The sequence below is a fragment of the Nelumbo lutea genome, chromosome 1, assembly GCF_056320005.1.
Source record: "Nelumbo lutea isolate HS-2025 chromosome 1, American lotus-T2T, whole genome shotgun sequence".
NCBI lineage: Eukaryota > Viridiplantae > Streptophyta > Magnoliopsida > Proteales > Nelumbonaceae > Nelumbo > Nelumbo lutea.
Window position 1 is genome coordinate 19,428,211 of NC_142684.1, and position 15,480 is coordinate 19,443,690.

The 15,480-nt window shown below is 40.3% G+C and overlaps 1 protein-coding gene across 1 annotated transcript in view; it reads right to left on the minus strand.

The window, feature by feature from the left end:
- Positions 1-210: 210 nt before the first annotated feature.
- LOC148873837 (sodium/calcium exchanger NCL-like) overlaps positions 211-15,480 on the minus strand; it is a 56,099-nt gene continuing 40,829 nt past the window's right edge. The window contains exons 4-7 of the mRNA XM_088948111.1: positions 11,271-11,416; positions 10,880-11,156; positions 10,483-10,785; positions 211-661 (exon numbers count right to left, since the gene is read on the minus strand). Coding sequence (XP_088804237.1) covers positions 413-661; positions 10,483-10,785; positions 10,880-11,156; positions 11,271-11,416 — 975 coding nt within the window. The 3' untranslated portion in view covers positions 211-412. The remainder of the gene's footprint in view (positions 662-10,482; positions 10,786-10,879; positions 11,157-11,270; positions 11,417-15,480) is intronic.

The window sequence follows — 15,480 nt, forward strand, 5'->3', positions numbered from 1 at the left end:
TCCTTTTTATCACCCCACAAAGCCCACCACCATATTCAAAATTTGTAGGACCTCTATCTTGTCCTACATTAAGAGTTTATAGGGATTTGAGCTTGTTAAGGAATCTTGCAAACCAAATCAGTGTTCTTCAAGACTCTTTCATAAACATTTTGTTTACACCCATCATTGGCAGGATGAAGAAGACTTAACATGTGATGAAAGAAACAAATCTTGTTTCATATATCAAATTACCAACTCAGTAGAACGAGATTTGAACTTATTATATGGTTGCAGGAAAGATGTAGAGGTGTTCCCATCATCTAGAAAAAAAAAAAAAAAAAGTACAGCACCTCTAGAAAGAACTAGTATTCATTACATTCCATGAGTGATATCTTTACCTGCTTCAGTTAACTGCTTTTGTTGTTTGAAGTGTCTATGACCACCCAAAAACATAGTCAAAAATATAAACTAGCACCAGAGATATAGGATAGAGCACATATGCCACAGAAAACATCCATAAGGGGTAGGTGGTACGGAAGCTGGCAACGAGACCCATTATCATACAAACAATAAGGATGATAAGTACTTCAGATGTGAAATCCCATATCAAGTGCCTCACATAAACAAGCGCTAAGAAGACAGCCAAACAAAGGAGGTTATTCATGGTTACTGCTCCATAGATCTGCATCAAATTACAGAGAGAATTTGTATTCAAAACTTCAAAAAGTGGGAGGGCTGCACATCAAAGGATGTCAGCATTTAGCAATATCCTCACATTCTGCGGTTTAGAAACTTGCAAATTTTCTTATGAATTTAAAGGGTTTTAATTTGTGGAATAAGGTAGCATTACATGAACACTTTTAAAACGGGTCTCATATGTCCATTTCAGACCCAAGTGACCAGATCACAGTGTTTTAAAAATGTATCATGCTTATGCCTTGAGGCTCATGTTTGAAAGTACAAGACACATTCCTCACATCTTTAAATGCCTTAAGAGTGTGTGTTTGTGTGTGTGTGTGTGTGTGTATACATATTGATGTATATATGTATAGAGTTGGTGTGTTTAGACTTATGGTAATTATTAGAAGAGTTTGCTTTCTACTTGCTTTTTATTCCTTTTCACTATTATTATCCTCTTGTTTTAAGTCAGTAGGTGGTGACATTGAGGTTTAGAGATTTCTTCTTCCAAAGCCCAATCTCTCCCAGAGAAAAGGCATTTGCATGGTTAGTGTCCGTGTAAAGCAAATACACAGGGAGAGAGGCTCTAAAATGGCAAATAAATGTGTCATGTTTGGCATGAATGAGGAGAATGTGAAGCATCTCAAGCTTGGAACTATGTCAACATCTTTCTTCTCAATGTCTATGAAAAGCTAGTTCAGCCTATAACATCTTCAAGATATATTGCCAAAATATCCAACTATGTCTGATACTGATAATCTAAGATCTTTCGGAGTATCATCTCCTTTGCAGTGTGTTGGAGCACTAAGAAGGGAAGTAACTGGAGAAACTTTGACAAGGCAAGTCCCTTAAAGTGTATATGTAAAGACATGGTATCTCTTATTATTGATTAGATTTTGGTATTTCCTGGTTTTGAGGATATGGATAGGATTTCCTTTGGGAGGGATACTTGGACAGTTTTGGAACTCAAGGATATTGGACATACTTTTATAAAGAAACTTATCCTCATATCCAAATGATATCTTTTTGAACACAATATCCCAACATGTCGTGTCACCAAAGGAGCTTAGGACTCCAAGGGTTTTTCCCAAATCACTTGTAAACTGCACAAGAATTAAGGGGTATAACTAAATGAATGAATTCCCAACTCTAAAGGCTTGTTTAATTATATTGAGGCAAACTATATGCAATTACAAATATTATTATAAATATGCCCTTAAAAAGTACAGAAGGCAGAACAAACTATTGGGCTATATACAAGCCCTCTGCCACACCCTATATTCTATCTATCTTTTTTTGGCTTTTTTCTAACCTGAAAAAGTAAAAGAAAACAAAACAAAAAGTGAGAAAGAAGAGAGGAGAACAATAAAAGAAAAGGTGGGAAGCAAGGAGGAAGAAGAAAAGGGAGAATAGAAAGGAGAAGTCGAACTAGAATCACTTTACTATCAACCCGATATGTAACGGAGTGGAGCAAGAAGTTATCCTCGCCTCCTCGTGTGAAGAAGGGTTGGCATGTGACAGTCAACTTGCAGAAGCATCGACCGATTGGGGAAAAACTCCATTAATGAACTCTTTGACAGGTCAAAGGTGTCAGAATTTGAAAAGTCAGGAAGGAACGCTCAAAAAGGATTTTGGAAAGGCAAATTTTGAACAACCCACTTTCAATCGATACTACCCAGGGCTGGGCTGGGTAGTATCGATTTAAGCCCAAGTTATAAGAGTGGTGGGCCCAAGACCGCAATTGAAGATTCTCTACAAAAGCTCAAGGTCGTTGTCAAGGTGTGCGAGGCAAGGCAAGTACTCCTATGGAGACCAAAGAGGAGGGATCTCACATGAATGTCGATTTGCATATTGGTAAGAAGGATTTTTGCTATAGGAAAAGGAAAGCTGATAAGAGAAAGTTGTTAGGTCCTTTCAAACCAAAGTTGAAAAGAAATGAAGGAACAGGAAGGTCTCAACTAAGGATAGAAAAAGAAATGAAAAGAGATGGATCTGGGTGACCGCTTTTGACAAAAATGGCAAGAAGATGATCATTAGTGGTTTAGAGGCAACGCTCAACAACTCTCCATTATCTCAGATCAATGGTGGGCCTAAAAGGATTGGGGAATCATCCGAGCCTAGGGGAATATAACGTCTACAAAGACCAATTATGATTATGAAATTCAAGTTTCATTGTGTCCAAAGAGTTTAGTCTCCGTTGTAGCAAAGAAGTCGGAAGGGGAGGAGACGGGTGTCAACACCCGATTTTTGCTCAGTCTGCAGCCCAAACCCCCAATTTACCCCGAACACTTGATCAAACTATTCTGATCTCTCCGAAACACCAAAAAACCCAAAGAACCCAAATTTCAACTCTAAAGCCCTCCGATTCACCATTAAATCTGCTAGGTACCAATACGATGGCCCCAATTAACCCTCATTTACAACTTGGCCCTTAGATCATACACCACCATCAAACTCCGGACATACTAAAACACCTACCCGTGAAATTTAAACCCAGGATTCCTCCATTTCCCCTTCCATCAAACCAAGATTCCCTTTCGAGCCCTCTCATTAGCCTAAAGCACCCACAACCTTCCATGCAAGGAACTAGATTTCAGACTTACTGGAGCTGTTACAAGGCTTAAGAAACACTCTCTATGACTGCACTGAAGCACTTCTGGGCTCAAAGACAACACCATATGTGGCTGAGTAAATTCTGGATTGTGAACAACACCACCTTTGTACTGAAACCAGCACCCCTTCTGGACTGAAACAAGCACTCCTTCTGGACTAAAACCAGCACCCCTTCTGACTGATAACACCACTTCTGGACTGAAACCAGCACCCCTTCTGGAGGTCGAAGATAACACCACTCACGACTGATAACACCATATTAGCGTAGGGGTATTTCTGTCTTTTTACCTAGATTAATGTTGCTGATCTGTAATGTTGTGTTGGAACCAGTGCTCCTAACTTAAATAACAGCACATATGTCTTCTCAATCAGTTTTAATAATATAAGTTTTGTCTGGCCGACTGGGAGAATGTTATGTTGACACTTCCAGTTCGAACCAGATGTTTCCCCTTCTCTCTTGGGAGAATGTTATGTTGACACTTCCAGTTCGAACCAGATCTTTCCCCTTCTCTCTCTCTCTTTCTTCCACCTTTCTACCTCTTTCTACCTAACCGATCTCAGACAGATAGAATTCTAAGGCAGGCCGAATCATAACACGGTATCAGAGTTGATTGAATCTGCCTAGATTTCTGTCTGCCTAGATTTCTATTCTCTGCGCACCCTATCTAGGGTTTCTCCTTTGTTTTCTGCATTCGACTGGAGATAAGGGAAAGGGCTGAAAAGGAGTGATCGCCCTCTTCCCTTGGAGGTTTCTATGCCTCTAGTAAAGTCGTGTGTGGTCGGTTGCTGTGGTTTCTAAGATAGCCCTCCCCTAATCGATGAAGAATAGAGGGCCGATCTGTGTGGTGTAGGGGCTGTCGTGTGTGGACTGATTTCCTACTCGTGTGGTTGTTACTTCACTGATAAGATAAGAGATCTCAGTACATGATATCTGTTATGGATCAAATAGGAAGTGTGTTTTCAGACCATATGCTAGGGTTTCAGACAGTAATGTGCTAGGGTTTATGCTAGTTTTTGTGTATTTCAAATGAACAGTTATAATCATATAGTGGTGAGATTTCAGGTAGTCATAGGAGTAGGGTTTGTGGTGTAATGAGCACACTTTTCAGCAACAATAAGTGCTGAAACCAGTGTGACAGGTGTGATCTAGTTGTGTGCAGTGTGCAGAATTCAGTGGTAATAGAATTCAGCAAGTGTGCAGAATCGGTGATAACATAATGGGAGATAACAGTGATTGTAAACCTAGTGTGATGGTGCCTACAGACTACCTGAATGTTCAGATGACCTCCATTAAACTAAATAGAGAGATTTATGTGCATTGGGCTAAATCCGTTGAAGTCTTTCTGAAGGCAAAGAAGAAGGTAAAACACATCAGAGAGTAGAAACCCTCCACTGACTCTCACGAGTATGAAGACTAGGAGCAAGAGGATGCTCAGATCATCACATGGTTGTGGAATAGTATGGAACCCAGGATTAATGTAAACTTCACATCTCGTGACACTGCCAAAGATGTGTGGGACCATGCGAAGAAATTGTATTCAGGTCAGGACAATACAACCAGAGTGTATCAGCTGTATCAAGAGTACTTTAACCCGCAACAGAGCAATCAGAGTCTTGAGGAGTACTATGCCAACATGAGAAACATATGTAATGAGTTGAATGTTTATCACCCTCTCACCTCTAGTGTCAAGATTCAACAGCAACAAAGAGAACAACTTGATGTGACTAGATTTTTGGTGGGACTGAAATCTGAATATGAACCAGTACGGCCTCAAATATTAGGAGGATCAGCTCTTCCCTCCTTGGAAGAGGTATTTGCTCGACTCCAAAGGATTTCTATCGGATCTACTGAGAACTCTAATATCTCAGATAGATATGACTTTGCTGTATCGAGAGGCCGTGGTACTCGAGGTGGAGCTAGGGGAGCTCAATCTGGTCGTGGTGGTGGTAGTGGTTCTGTGTATGGCCTAAGTGGTAATGGTGGGCCTACTCATAATCATGGTGGTGGTCGTACTTGGGGACAGAGATTCAGGGGGAAGTCGTGGTAGAGGACATAGCTCAGGCCCAAAGAAGTGCACTCATTGTAATATGTATGGACATACCATCAACAACTGTTATGATCTACATGGTCCTCCCTCAACCTGGGCCAATCATGCCGCGACCGGTGACTCAAGTTCCAGTTTTAGACAGGAGAATCATTCATCTGATCAGATGCCTCTTACATCCACAAATGGTCCCATGAAGGAGATGGTGAGTGTTTCCCGTGATGAATATGAGAGGTTTATCCAATCACAGTAGAACACGGTGACTTTTGCTCACTCAGGTATGGCTTGTCTGGCATCTACACCCAATCCTTGGATCATTGACTCTGGAACCTCTGATCACATGACTGGAACTCCAAGTGTGTTTTCCTCCTCATCTCATTGCTCAACATCACAATCTATCGCCGTTGCAAATGGTTCCACATCCTCAATTTGTGGTGTTGGTAATGTTGATCTAGATCCTGTATCCCTCTCATCAGTTTTGTATGTTCCTAAATTGCCTTTTAACCTTATGTCTGTTAGTAAGCTGACCAAATCACTTAATTGCCCCATTACCTTTTATCATTCTATGTGTGTTTTTCAGGATCTCAAGACGGGGATGAAGATTGGTGGAGGGCATGAAGCAGGTGGACTGTATTATCCTGACAGTGGTGGTGGTAGAACATCAATAGCTCTCCAATCATCCCTTTCTCCTCTCCAGTGGCACTGCCGATTTGGCCATCCGTCGCTAAAAGTCTTGAAGTCATTGGTTCCATCATTGAGTCAACTTTCTGTTTTGGATTGTGAGTCGTGTCAGATTGGGAAACACCATCGTATTCCCTTCAGTTCTAGGGTTGATAACCGTGTGTCGAGTCATTTTTCTTTAATTCATTCAGATGTTTGCGGTCCATATAAAGTGATGTCATATAATGGATACAGATATTTTGTCATTTTTGTAGATGATTTTTCAAGGATGACGTGGCTCTATCTAATGAAAGAAAGAAGTAAATTGTTTACCATTTTTCAGAAATTTTATACTGAGATTCGTAACAAATTTGGTACCCACATCAAAGTTTTACGTTCTGATAATGGCCACGAATATTTATCCTCATCATTTCAGGAATACCTGGACCAACAAGGCATTATACATCAAACCTCATGTACCTACACCCCACAACAAAACGGGGTGGCTGAAAGAAAGAATCGCCATCTCCTGGAAACAGCAAGATCCCTCATGCATCACATGCATGTTCCCAAACCCTTTTTGAGTGATGCAGTGCTTACCTCGTGCTTTCTGATTAATCGGATGCCCACGTTCATCCTTGATGGTCATTCTCCGTTTCAGGTCTTGTTTCCCGCTTTGTCTCCGTTTCCTCTTATGTCGAGAGTATTTGAGTGTGTCTGCTTCGTCCATAATCTAGGTCCCAAGACTAACAAGTTCGATGCTCGTTATCTTAAGTGCATCTTCCTTGGCTATTCTCGGACCCAGAAAGGGTATCGGTGTTACCATCCTAGTTTTCAACGGTCCTTTGTGTGTGCTGATGTCACCTTCTTTGAGTCTACTCTGTTCTTTTTGGGGTCCGGTGATGCTTTTTCCTCATCACCTCCTCCTCTTCCACTACCCGTTGTTGACCCTCTTCCCTTTGTTCCAGCCGTGACCAAACCCTTGCCTCCGGTGCCACCACCTGTTAAACGCCCACCTATCCGTCATGTGCATACACATCGCCCACGCATACCAGCTACTACTCCTCCGGCTACATCTCCATTGACGGATCCGGCACCAGACCCGCACTCAGCATCTGAGCTTGACCTTCCCATTGCTTTGCGGAAAGGTAAACGCACCTGCACCCTTCATCTTATTTCTAATTATGTTTCACTTACTCACCTTTCCGCTTCCCATCGCCAGTTTGTCACCTTGTTATCATCAGTTATTGTCCCTAAGGATGTCCAGGAAGCCCTTGCCTATCCAGGGTGGTGCTGAGCCATGGAAGAACTCTCTGACCTTCATCATAACCATACTTGGGACCTCGCTGCTCTTCCTCCTGGGAAGCAAGCTGTTGGTTGTAAATGGGTTTATACGGTTAAGTATCTGCCTGATGGTAGTGTTGAACGCCTGAAAGCGGAATTGGTTGCAAAAGGGTACTCCCAAACCTATGGTATTGACTACACAGAGACCTTCTCACCGATTGTTAAGATAGGGTCAGTTTGTGTTGTGATCTCTCTTGCAGCCATGTATGAGTAGCCACTATATCAGCTTGATATCAAGAATGCCTTTTTGCATGGTGACTTACTCGATGAGGTCTACATGGAGCAACATCTAAGGTTTGTTGCTCAAGGGTAGGATCGTAAGGTGTGCAGACTAAGGACAGCTATATATGGGCTTAAACAGCTCCTCGAGCATGGTTTGGTAGGTTCAGTGAGGTGGTAAAGAAGTTTGGAATGAAACAGTGCAAAGTTGACCATTCTGTATTTAGTCATGACTCTCCGGAAGGAAAAATATTGTTGGTGGTGTATGTAGATGATATTGTTATTACTAGAAATGATAACATGGGTATTGACAGGCTGAAGACTTATCTGCAAGATCACTTTCAAACAAAGGATCTTGGTAAGCTGAAATACTTTTTGGGGATAGAGGTAGCAAGATCCAAGTATGGTATTAACTTGTGCCAGAGAAAATATGTGCTTGATTTGCTGGAAGAAACAGGCTTGTTGGGTACCAAACCAGCTGAAACACCCATGGACACAAATACCAAGCTAAGCAGTGATATGGGTGAAGTGTTTGAAGACCCTGGCAGATATCGACGGCTTGTGGGCAAACTGAACTACCTAACCATTACTAGACCAGACATCTCATTTGCGGTTAGTGTGGTAAGCCAATTCATGCAAAAACCTCTAATTCCTCATTGGAATGCAGTTCTGAGAATTGTGAAGTATCTAAAAGGGGCTTCGGGTCGCGGTCTGATATACAAGAGTGGCGGAAAACTTGAAATAGAAGGGTATTCTGATGCTGACTAGGCCGGTTCTATGTCTGATAAGCGGTCTACTACAGGCTATTGCACTTTCTTGGGAGGTAACCTGGTGACATGGAAAAGTAAGAAGCAAACGGTTGTGGCAAGAAGCAGTGCAAAAGCAGAATATAGGACTGGCGCACACCACTTGTGAATTAATGTGGCTAAGGAACCTTCTACAGGAAGTAGGGTACAACATCAACACTCCAATGAAGCTCTATTGTGATAATCAAGCTACAGTTCATATTTCCTCTAATCCGGTGTTTCATGAAAGAACCAAGCACATTGAAGTTGACTGCCACTTTGTAAGGGAGAAGGTGCTCAATTGAGAACTAGACACTACACATGTTAATACAAGAAATCAGTGGGCTGACTTTTTTACAAAAGGCTTGAGTCGGGGAAGAGTGGACTACATATGTAACAAGCTAGGAGTATATGATATATACTCACCAGCTTGAGGGAGAGTGTTAGCGTAGGGGTATTTCTGTCTTTTACCTAGATTAATGTTGTTGAAACAAGGAAATAATCTCATTTTCAGCAATCATAGTCCTTGCCTGGCTTCTATAGTTGATCATGCGGCAATGGACTTAAGTTCCTATCAATCTAACATTTTTCACTAAGTTGCAGGTCAAAGAAAAGTCTGTCGTGTTAAATGGCACCCCCCAGATGAAAGACAAATAAAGATAAACTTTGATGCATCAATCCATTGGGACGGGATGACCATGACACAACTGCATGGGTAGCAAGAGACCACTTTGGCAGAATTCAGGGCTTAGGGGCTGACAAGTTGGGAAAATGTGAAATCCTAAAGGCAGGAGCTTATTTTTTTGAGAAAGATAATGCATTAAATAAAAGGAGAGAAAAAAGCATACAAGTTGTATACTAGAGGAGGTGCCAAGAGCTAGCTCGGCAACATAAAAACAAAACAGCCAGTAGCAAAACCCAAACAAAACAAAGCCAAGGCCCACCAAAGCAGACCACAGTGCAGAGGGGCAACTTTGACCCCAAAATCGAGCAAAGCCACCATGAAAACCACCACAAAAAATAAACCAGAAGAATTAGCATCCAAAAATGCTATTACAATGGCTTTGGACTCCAAACACAATGACATCATCATGGAAGGAGACTCCAAAATAATTGTTGAAGCCTTGAACCTCAGAGGACACGCCACATAGAGTACTGAGATGATTATCCAAGACGCAATGAAGCTAATCGAAACTTGAAAGAAATGGTAAGTTCATTAGAATTAATCATGTTTTTCATGAAGCTGATTTTTTGGCTGATTTCATTGCCAGCGGTAGATCCACTAGTTGTAATGGTCAAGCAATAATTGAGAGAATCAAGCTTTCGGATCTTTGGGGCAGCTCTACCCCTCACCTTTGTTAGAGCCTTTACTCCGATGTACCAAAAAACAAGGTAACAAGTTCAAAGTATGGTAGAAAATTATGAATGCAACTTGGGCCAATTGGGTAAGGTTCAAGGCCAACCTGGGCCCGAATCTAACATGCATGCCTCAGGCTTGGGCCTAGCATAAGCCCAGGTCAAAGCCCAAGTTTTCCAACCCAAGTTAAACCAAACTTAACTCTAGCTAAGTTCAGGCTTGTGCAAACTTGGGCAGGTTGGTAGTTTTGAAGCCAACTTATCCATGTTTCACAATTCTATCTTTCATTTGGACTTCATTTGCACATAAAATAACATATATAGTTAACAAAAGCTACATACATTCTATAAATATATTATAGAATAAGATGCATGCTATGTAAAAAATAGTCTAGAATGTTCATAACTAAGTAAGCATATAAATAATATATACACCAAAAAAGAATAAACATATAATATATACACATAAATACATAATATAAATGCACAATGTGCATAACATATTATAGAAGGTTGGATAGAATTAGGTTGGTCCAGCTCGGTAAGGCCTCAGTCTACCTGACGCCTCAACCCGAGTAATGATCATGCCCAAGTTTTTCGGCCCTAGCCCAACCTATAGCCCAAAAATCCAAACCCAACCAATACAAAAGGTCAGCTTGGGCCACCCAAGACAATCCATTTGAAGGATGCATGAAGCTCTCGATCTTAATAGACAATTGTGTGAACATTATATTTTTTCAAAGTCTGGGACAAGGCTTAGACAATGATATTTATTCAAAGCAATTTGAAAAGAAGAAACAAACCTCAGAAAATGTTAAAGATGCAGTCTTTCTCTTCTTCCTGCTTGCAAAAATAAGTGCTGACACTGCCTCACTGGAGTTTGTAGCCAAAGGTAATGCAATAAATGAGATGAAGAACGAAGGAATACTTGTGGAACCTGAGAAGTTTTGAACAGTATCCACAAGGGGATCTGCAAATGCAGCTGCTATAGCAGTTCCTAGTAGCAACTTCAATACAGCTTTAATGGAAGTCCACTTTGGATTTTCAACACCTTCAATGGCATCATCGTTTAGATCCCTGAGCAAATTTTCTTCCTTCTTGACTTGCTGTTAGCATTAATATCACAACATTATAAAGCTTAGGATCAGAGGAAAATCACAGAAATAAGTTTTTAAAGTGAAAACAGCATTTCAAACTTACGCTTTGAAAGTCAGCTATATACTTCAGTGTATGAGATCTTCTATAGGGAGAAGAAGCCACAGAATGCTTAGCTTGCTTAAGCCATTTTGATATTCCTTGGACAAACTCATCCTCATCAACAAGAGAAACATTACTTGTATCAAGATCCTTCATTATTTTGTTGGCAGCATCATCCCCATTCATATTGATCTCACCAAACTGAATTCCTATGATTAGTGCTTTCAACTCAGCATATGAAAGATAACCATCTGAATTTTCATCAAGTTGCTTAAATAACCTGTTGTTTTTGTTCAGAAGATAGTTATCAAGTATAAATGTAGTATCTAATAATCCCTCATGCAAAGGCCAAGAGAAAGGAAAAACAAATAGAAGGTAATTTAGAAAAACTAACATTTTTATAACAGTTTCATCAGGTTCACCGTCATCATTAAGGAGCCTCCCCAATGAACGTTTTCTCAAATCTATTAAAATTCCTGATATTACATGCTTATACTTTACATATGCAAGTCTTCTCTGCTGAATCCAAGGCTGAAAGACCTGAGAAGATTATATGAAAGGAAAAAACAGTTGAACCTTGACAAAAATGGCATACTAGATAAAACCACAATTCCAGCTTACAATATGATATGAAGATAATAACCCATCTACTAAATACTAAAAACACTTAATTGTGCAGAAGTAAAATAATTAGATGACAGATTTTGAAAATTAAAAGAAAAAAGATGTTTCTCTTAATTATGGAATAATAGAGACTCGGTAATACATTAGCATCACCATATTTCACTATAATTTTCATTGATTACCATGCACGGTGTCATGAGGGGTGTTTTTGTGAAGTACCTGTGATGAAGGGTGTAGCGAAATATAGAGGGAGAGAAAGGAGAAAACATTTTCTTTGTTAAATTTTAAAACACATTGAGCATACAACTTAAAAAAGAAAAGATAGGAAAGGCTAACCCTAGAATCTCTCACAATCAGGGATTGACTAATTCTTTCCCTTATTCCTAGGATATGACTTTCCTAAATTTATTCAAATATCTAACAATCAAATCCTAACTTTCCTAACTTGAAGCTCACAACAAGCCCTTAGTCAAAACATCTGCAACTTGTTGTGTGGTTGGTACAAGCGGAGTGCAAATTATTCCCTCTTCAAGCTTCTCCTTTATAAAGTGTCTGTCAATCTCAACATGTTTCGTTCTGTCATGTAGAACCGGATTATGAGCAATGCTGATAGCTACCTTGTTATCACAATACAATTTTATAGGAAAACTCACTGGTCTCTTAAGATCTGCTAGAACCCTCTTTAGCCAAAGAACCTCACACACTCCTTGAGCCATTGATCTGAATTCAGCCTCAGCACTACTTCTAGCAACTACACTTTGCTTCTTGCTCCTCCAAGTAACTAAATTGCCCCAAAGAAACGTGCAGTACCCCGAAGTTGACCTTCTATCAGTAATCGAACCTGCCCAATCCGCATCTATATACACCTCAACCCCTCTCTTCTCATTTTTCTTGAAGAAGAGTCATTTTCCTAGTGTGCCTTTTAGATACCTAAGAATTCGATACACAGCTTCAAGATGTTCTTCATACGGGGAGTGCATAAATTGACTCACCATGCTCACAGCGAAGGCAATATCAAGATGTGTATGTGACAAGTAAATCAATCTTCCAACCCATCTTTGGTACCTACCTGTATCTACTGGAACCCCGTCTTTAACTTCTCCAAGCTTAGCATTAACTTCTATCGGGGTGTCTGAAGGTTTGCAACCACTCATTCCAATTTCTTTCAAGAGATCTAGAATATACTTTCGTTGCGAAACCACAATGCCCTTCTTTGATCTTGCCACTTCCATTCCAAGAAAGTACCTTAGCTGGCCTAAGTCTTTAATCTTGAATTCCTTGGCTAAGCTCTGCTTTAGTCTGCTCATCTCTTCTATATCATCTCCAATCAAGATTATGTCATCAACGTAGACAATCAAAACCGAGACCTTGTCTTTAGTGGATCTCTTTGTGAAAAGAGTATGATCAGATTGTCCTTGACTTTTAACAAATCTTGTGAATTTTTCAAACCAGGCTCTAGGAGACTGTTTAAGTCCATATAGAGACTTTTTTAGCTTGCATACTATTAGAATGCTCGAGTCATGGGTATTTTGGTCATTCTGGTTTATCTTCTTAAAAGTGAAAGGTCTATTATATCTGAGCTTAAGTTATGTGTCACATCTTCTATGAGGGACAAAATTGTCTTTCTTGTAACTCTAAGTTTTATGAATAAAATTCAAGTGGGTCGGCTAGGAGAGTGATTTTTCACATTCTCTCTTCTAGTTTGGCCGAACATTCTTCTTCTTCTTTCTCTTTTTTTTCTCTTTTCTTTCTTCTTTCTTCTTCTCTACTTTGACCTAGAACCAACTAGGGTTTATTCACATGGTATCAGAGCAATAAGGTCTCATGTTTTCTTGTTGTTGTCTTCTTCTTGGGTTCGCCGCTAGCTTCACAGTAGGTTTCATCATCCTACAGCTGACCTAATTGAAGACTCGATAAAGAGTTGAAAAGGAGTTGCCGTTTTGAGGGCCTGGAGGTGAGAATGCCTCTGACCGGTGCTGTGGTGGTCGTTGAAGTGGTATACTAGACCCTCTATTCAATGTACGAGGAGGGTTGGACGTATACAGGTATGGACACTGCTGTCGTGTGTTCAGAAATGGACTGTGAATGCTAATTTTTGTGCTTCAAAAGTTAGTTGTTGTGGTGCTAGGTGAAACTAATACACATATCAGTGATGTTCCTTTGTTTTCTTGCTCGCATGTGTGTTGAAAGAATAGTAGACTACTGATGTCCACGACAATAGTGGTGTGGTGATGGTTGTGTTGTGGTGGCTAACATATCTATGATTCTAAATGCTTAAAAGTGAACCCCTAGACCTTGTGTGTAATCAGTTCTGCAGTATGAAGAACAAGTGTTCGATGAAATGACTGAGTAATTTCAGCCGTGGTGTGTTGATGGTAAATGGTTCTACGGTGTGCAGTCCAAGTGTTTGATGTGTTGACTGAATGATTTCAGCTTTAGAGTGTAGTGTGTAATGTGCAGTTGAAGAAGGTGGAGTTGGTGGTATCATAAGTGAGATAAGTCTTGTAAAGAGTGTGAGATTGTGGTGTATATTCAAAGGTGAAATAATTGAGATGGCTTCATCTGTAGATGGGAATGACAACAAAACCAGCATCATGCTTTCTCCAGATTATCTAAGTGTTCAAATGACATCCATCAAGTTGAATGGTGAGAACTATGTACCATGGGCAAAATCTGTGGAGGTGTTCTTGAAGGCCAAGAGGAAAGTAAAACATGTGAGGGAGGAGAAACCTCCCTCTGATTCCCCTGGGTTCAGTGATTGGGAACAAGATGATGCACGACAGCAATGGAATTGACAGGCTGAAAAAATTCTTACAGGACCACTTTAATACGAAAGATCTGGGGAAGCTAAAGTATTTCCTAGGAATAGAGGTTGTGAGGTCAAAACAGGGGATCAACCTATATCAGAGAAAATATGTTATTGATCTACTTGAAGAAACAGGGTTGTTAGGTGCTAAACCAGTAGACTCCTATGGAACTTGTTAGCGTAGGGATATTTTTGTCTTTATACCTAGATTAATGTTGTTGATCTGTAATGTTGTATTGGAACAAGTGTTCTTAACTTAAGTAAGGGCATATAGGTCTTTTCAGTTATGTTTTAATAATAATATAAATACTTCCTAGCCGACTGGGAGAAGTCAAGTTGACTCTTTCAATTCGAACCAGAATTTTCTCTTCTCTCTTTCTCTCTCTCTTTCACCTTTCTTCTTTTACATAACTAATCTCAGACAGGCAGAACTCTAAGGCAGACCTGAATTCTAACATGGTATTAGAGCAACTTGAATTTGCCTAGATTTCTGCTTGCCTAGGTTTCTATTCTCTGCGCACCCTATCTAGGGTTTTTCCTTTTTTTTTCTGTGTTCGATTGGAGATAAGGGAAATGGCTGAAAATGAGTGTTCGGTTGCTGTGATTTCTGAGATCGCCCTCTCCTAGTAGAGGATGAATAGAGGGCCGAACTGTGTGTGCAGTGGCTGTCGTGTGTGGCTTTGTGTGTGCAGTGGCTGTCGTGTGTGGCTTTGTGTGTGCAGTGGCTGTCGTGTGTGGACTGATTTCCTACTTGTATGGGTGTTACTTCAGTGATAAGGTAAGAGATTTCAGTGCATGATATCAGTTATGGATTAAATAGAAAGTGTGTTTCAGATCATATGCTAGGGTTTCGGACAATAATGTGGTAGGGCTTATGCTAGTTTCATGAGCATTTTGAAGGAAGAGATATGATCATATAGTGGTGAGATTTCAGGTAGTTGTAGTAGGGTTTGTGGTGTGAGCACACTTTTCAGCAACAAGTGCTGAAATCAGTGTGACAGGTGTGATCTAGGGTTTGTGGTGTAAAGAGCACACATTCCAGCAACAATAAATTCTGCAATCAGTGTGACAGGTGTGACCTAGTGGTGTGTAGTGTGCAGATCTCAGTGATAATAGAATTCAGCAAGTGGCAAAATCGGTGATAACATAATGGGAGATAATAATGATTATAAAC